The following is a 5,713-nucleotide window of genomic DNA, read 5'->3' on the forward strand; positions in this document are numbered from 1 at the left end:
AGCACGACCATAAAGAGACCAGGGCTGAGATGTGCCAGAGACAAGGACTAATCTAAGGTGAACATCTGTTTTTTAGAAAGTAAACTGCACAGTATGTCAGATTATGATGGCGAATGACATACGTCAACAAAGACTCAATTCACACTCAGCCAATCCCTCAGTAAACTCTTGACGCATTCTATGGCGTAAACCGTGTGTATTGTGTGTTTCCAGGTGAGCCGTGTTCCAGTGGAGAGCTGTGAGCAGTACTCCTCCTGCAGCGGCTGCCTGGGGTCAGGAGATCCCCACTGTGGCTGGTGTGTCCTCCACAATGTGTAAGTACTGAATGACCACATGGAGCTGCTCTGACGCTGCCTTCCTGACATTACTATGTCCTCAACTCCATACTATCAAGTCACCTGAAGAACCAAAATTCTCTCTCTGTCAGGTGTTCCAGGAAGGATCGTTGTGAGAGGGCTGATGAGCCTCAGCGTTTTGCCTCCCGAGTGGAGCAGTGTGTCAAACTCAGTGTCCAGCCTGGAAACATCTCTGTCACCATGTCTGAAGTGCAGGTAACTCACCTGACAATAAATCCTGTGTGCGTGTGTGTGTGTGGACGTGTTGAACTATTCTTGTGGGGACCAGAAGTCCCCACAAAATTTGACCAACTGGGGAGATTTTGTTAGTCCCCACAAGGTCAAATGCTATTTCTAGGGGTTTAGGGTTAAGGTTACAATTAGTGTTAGGATTAGAATTAGGAGCTAGGGTTAGTTTTAGGTTAGGAGCTAGGGTTAGTTTTAGGGTTAGGGTTAGAAGCTAGGATTAGGTTAAGGGTTAAGGTTAGGTTTTTGGGTTAAGGTTAGGATTAGGGTACGGGTTAGAGATAGGAGTTAGGGAAAATAGGATTTTGAACGGGACTGAATTGTGTGTTGTACAAGACTGTGTGTGTGTAGTGTGTGTGTGTGCGTCCATTTGTGTGACTGAGAGTGTGTGTCCTCACATTGACTTGTCCCTCACACTCTCCTCTCTCTCTGTATTCCTAGCTGGTGCTGCAGGCCCAGAATGTGCCTAACCTTTCGGCAGGGGTCAACTGCTCCTTTGAGGACTACACTGAGACAGAGGGACGCATCTTTGGGGGACGCATTTACTGCCTGTCCCCTTCCACACGAGAGGTCGCCCCCATCACACGCAACCAGGGTGAGACAAGAAGCCACAGCATCCTCATGCTGCTATTTGCTAGTTATATACATCAGTTGCACTGTGTTAACAAAATAGCATTATTGTATTAAGTGTTTGTGTGTAGATTGTGTCATACTGATGTACTGTGACTCTTTCTAGGGGACAAGCGCACTGTGAAGCTGTATCTGAAGTCTAAGGAGACAGGAAAGAAGTTTGCCAGTGTAGACTTTGTCTTTTACAACTGCAGTGTGCACCAATCGTAAGTTTGGTTTTAAGTCAGTGTGTGTGTGTGTGTGTGTGTGTGTGTGTGTGTGTGTGTGTGTGTGTGTGTGTGTGTGTGTGTGTGTGTGTGTGTGTGTGTGTGTGTGTGTGTGTGTGTGTGTGTGTGTGTGTGTTTGAGAGAGAGAGCGATAAAGAGAAAAATACTGTATATATATATATAGAGAGAGATATCCTCTCCTCTCTGTTCTGTAGCCTGTGTTACTGCTGATGAGATCAGACTCTTAATGTAATTTCCTTAATAACTTGGAGCTCCTCTGATTCATTGATAATGTTTTACCACACTGAGTTATGTTACTTTCCATCTGAGATCCATCTCTTTCTTTCCCTCTCTTCCTCCCTCCTTCCCTTCATCTACCCCATTCTCTCCACATCCTGCCTTGAGGCTCTCAGACCCTGTTTCTATCCCACTCCCCTAGCTCTGCCTTTCACTAAACATAGATATGGACCAAAGACCCCCATCTCCGCTCTCACCCTTATCATTTCCCATTCCATTACTATATCTTTCATCTCTCTCTCTCCCTTCCTCTCTTCTTTTCCTCTCACTTCCTCTCTCATCCCCTTTCCCCTTATTTATCTTCTTTATCTCCTCCCCTCTACCACTCCCCTATCATCCTCCCTCTACCTCCCCTCACCTCCCTCTACCACTCCCCTATCCTCCTCATCCCCTCCCTCCTCCCTCTACCTCCCCTCACCTCCCTCTACCACTCCCCTATCCTCCTCATCCTCTCCCTCCTCCCTCTACCTCCCCTCACCTCCCTCTACCACTCCCCTATCCTCCTCATCCTCTCCCTCCTCCCTCTACCTCCCCTCACCTCCCTCTACCACTCCCCTATCCTCCTCATCCTCTCCCTCCTCCCTCTACCTTCCCTCACCTCCCTCTACCACTCCCCTATCCGCCTCATCCTCTCCCTCCCCTATAACTCTTCCATCTCCTCTCCTCTTCCCCTCCTCCCTCTAACTCCCCTCACCTCCCTCTGTCTCTCCCCTATCCCCTCATGCTACCAATCTCTTCCTTTCATGCTCTCCTTCACCCCCTCTCCTTCTCTCCTCTCTCCTGTTGGTCCTCTCTCCTGCTGGTCCAGATGTTCTGTGCCCCTCCTCTCTGCTTTTATTTATCAAACTGATTTTTTTTTCCTGGCCCCTGCTCTGTGAGCTGCATACATTAGCATAGCAATATTCTCCTAATTAGCTGGCCTGGCGCCCCATTAGAGCTGGACATAATGGAGAACGTATGTAAAGTGTTCACCTGGACCTCTTATCAAGGCCTGGTTCAATGTCTTTGAACCTAGAGAATGTGTGATTATTTATGCGCCTCTGTATATGTGTGTGTGTGTGTGTGTGTGTATGACAGGGCTGGTGAAGCACCCCCACGTTTTCTCTCTCCTCTCATTGAATAAGCAGGCGTAGCGAGGTCTTTGATGTGATGTATGCAACACACTCCCTCAGGACATTACAGTACACTACAGTCTAGTTTTAACAGTCCAGCCTCATCAGCCACACAGAACCCACGCGACCTCCTGACCTACTCCCCTCCTGACCCCTGACCCCAGCGTGTGTAGGCTGCCAACAGGCCGGGCATGCCAACTCACCCTCTGGGAAATAAATAGCTTTTCCTCAGAGGCGACTGGCATTGTGGGTGGGGAGGGCACGTATTTGGCAAGGCAAATTATCCCACCGGGTATTTACATACTCAGTAATAATATTTGAGTTTTGCGTTAAAAAGACAGCCGGAATAGTTTAATTGAGCGTGTGAAGGACTGAATGCATTTTCAACCTGATGAGGGTGGAGGAAGAGATGGAGAGGGGGGATGAAGCAAGTGAAGGAGAGATGGATTGTGCCCATTGTGTCGGGATACAGCGTCCAGAGAGCTAAAAGGATAGCGCCTCAACCAATCCACAATCCCCATTAGAATACGAAAAGAAGGATGTAATGCATGCAGGGATTGGGAGCTCTTGAAAAGGCCCACTCATGGAAAGCAGAAAACCCCTCGACAGGCTCTCGTCGGAGGGCTGGGTGTTCACGCTATTCCCCTAATACTGGACCGGCCTGGTTGGTTGACCACCTGGAGACGTTTCACTGTTGTAACAGGACAAGAACATACGGCTCCAACGTTCTGATAACATCCTATCAATGTAAAGAATGGTTTAGATGGGAGGAAGAGGTCTTATTTTGTGGTGACCACTCTCACTTCAATGATCCCAATAGTATTTTCAATCTAACATGGACTTTGTTCTCTGAGCATACTGATCTATCTGTCTGAGATCACACGGTAGGTGTTAGGGTAGCAAATAGAGAACAGAGAAATTGCCAGGCATCTGATAGATGTTATGAGTTGTTAGATTTGAGATATAGGGGGGAAGATGAGTTTGTTATTGCCCAGGTTCAGGTGTGATATTACCAGCCAGCAGAGGGTGAGTGATAAGGCTCTGGTCCAGACATGATGCCACTCTGCCTGGCAGTACTGTCTAATAGTCTGGATCTCTCAATCCCTTTCCACTACCTCTCCCTCTTCTCTCATCTACCTCTACCTTTCCTCCTGAACCAGACAGAACAAAGGAAACAGACTCAGAGTCCCTCAGCCTGGAAGTGTTCATTCACCCAGCTCCTGAATAGGCAGTATTGAAACAGTGAAGCATGTTTGTAATTTAACCAGAGACAAAGAAAGCCGTAATTGAATATGATAATTATATCTATGTATCTGTCTGTTTGCTGATACTGAAATGAAAAGCATGTTTACATTGGGAAAGGTCTACTGTAGGTCTGCTGTAATATACAGTATATACACTACAGTATGTAGACTTAAGAAACAGATTCTGTAATATATATACACTACAGTATGTAGACTTAAGAAACAGATTCTGTAATATATATACACTACAGTATGTAGACTTAAAGAAACAGATTCTGTAATATATATACACTACAGTATGTAGACTTAAGAAACAGATTCTGTAATATATATACACTACAGTATGTAGACTTAAAGAAACAGATTCTGTAATATATATACACTACAGTATGTAGACTTAAAGAAACAGATTCTGTAATATATATACACTACAGTATGTAGACTTAAAGAAACAGATTCTGTAATATATATACACTACAGTATGTAGACTTAAAGAAACAGATTCTGTAATATATATACACTACAGTATGTAGACTTAAGAAACAGATTCTGTAATATATATACACTACAGTATGTAGACTTAAGAAACAGATTCTGTAATATATATACACTACAGTATGTAGACTTAAAGAAACAGATTCTGTAATATATAAACACTACAGTATGTAGACTTAAGAAACAGATTCTGTAATATATATACACTACAGTATGTAGACTTAAGAAACAGATTCTGTAATATATAAACACTACAGTATGTAGACTTAAAGAAACAGATTCTGTAATATATATACACTACAGTATGTAGACTTAAAGAAACAGATTCTGTAATATATATACACTACACTATGTAGACTTAAGAAACAGATTCTGTAATATATATACACTACAGTATGTAGACTTAAAGAAACAGATTCTGTAATATATATACACTACAGTATGTAGACTTAAGAAACAGATTCTGTAATATATAAACACTACAGTATGTAGACTTAAAGAAACAGATTCTGTAATATATAAACACTACAGTATGTAGACTTAAGAAACAGATTCTGTAATATATAAACACTACAGTATGTAGACTTAAGAAACAGATTCTGTAATATATAAACACTACAGTATGTAGACTTAAAGAAACATATTCTGTAATATATAAACACTACAGTATGTAGACTTAAGAAACAGATTCTGTAATATATATACACTACAGTATGTAGACTTAAAGAAACAGATTCTGTAATATATATACACTACAGTATGTAGACTTAAAGAAACAGATTCTGTAATATATATACACTACAGTATGTAGACTTAAAGAAACAGATTCTGTAATATATATACACTACAGTATGTAGACTTAAAGAAACAGATTCTGTAATATATATACACTACAGTATGTAGACTTAAGAAACAGATTCTGTAATATATATACACTACAGTATGTAGACTTAAGAAACAGATTCTGTAATATATATACACTACAGTATGTAGACTTAAGAAACAGATTCTGTAATATATATACACTACAGTATGTAGACTTAAAGAAACAGATTCTGTAATATATATACACTACAGTATGTAGACTTAAGAAACAGATTCTGTAATATATATACACTACAGTATGTAGACTTAAGAAACAGATTCTG

The 5,713-nt window shown here is 42.0% G+C and overlaps 1 protein-coding gene across 1 annotated transcript; it reads left to right on the forward strand.

Moving 5' to 3' along the window:
* Positions 1-213: 213 nt before the first annotated feature.
* On the forward strand, positions 214-1,417 carry LOC139400708 (plexin-A1-like; the record flags this gene model as incomplete). Its single annotated transcript, XM_071145395.1, has 4 exons — positions 214-314; positions 428-551; positions 1,023-1,176; positions 1,318-1,417. Coding segments are annotated over 4 exons (479 nt in total), but the record flags the coding sequence as incomplete, so codon positions are not given.
* Between the last annotated feature and the right edge of the window lie 4,296 nt (positions 1,418-5,713).

Source organism: Oncorhynchus clarkii, unplaced genomic scaffold (genome assembly GCF_045791955.1).
Source record: "Oncorhynchus clarkii lewisi isolate Uvic-CL-2024 unplaced genomic scaffold, UVic_Ocla_1.0 unplaced_contig_1187_pilon_pilon, whole genome shotgun sequence".
NCBI lineage: Eukaryota > Metazoa > Chordata > Actinopteri > Salmoniformes > Salmonidae > Oncorhynchus > Oncorhynchus clarkii.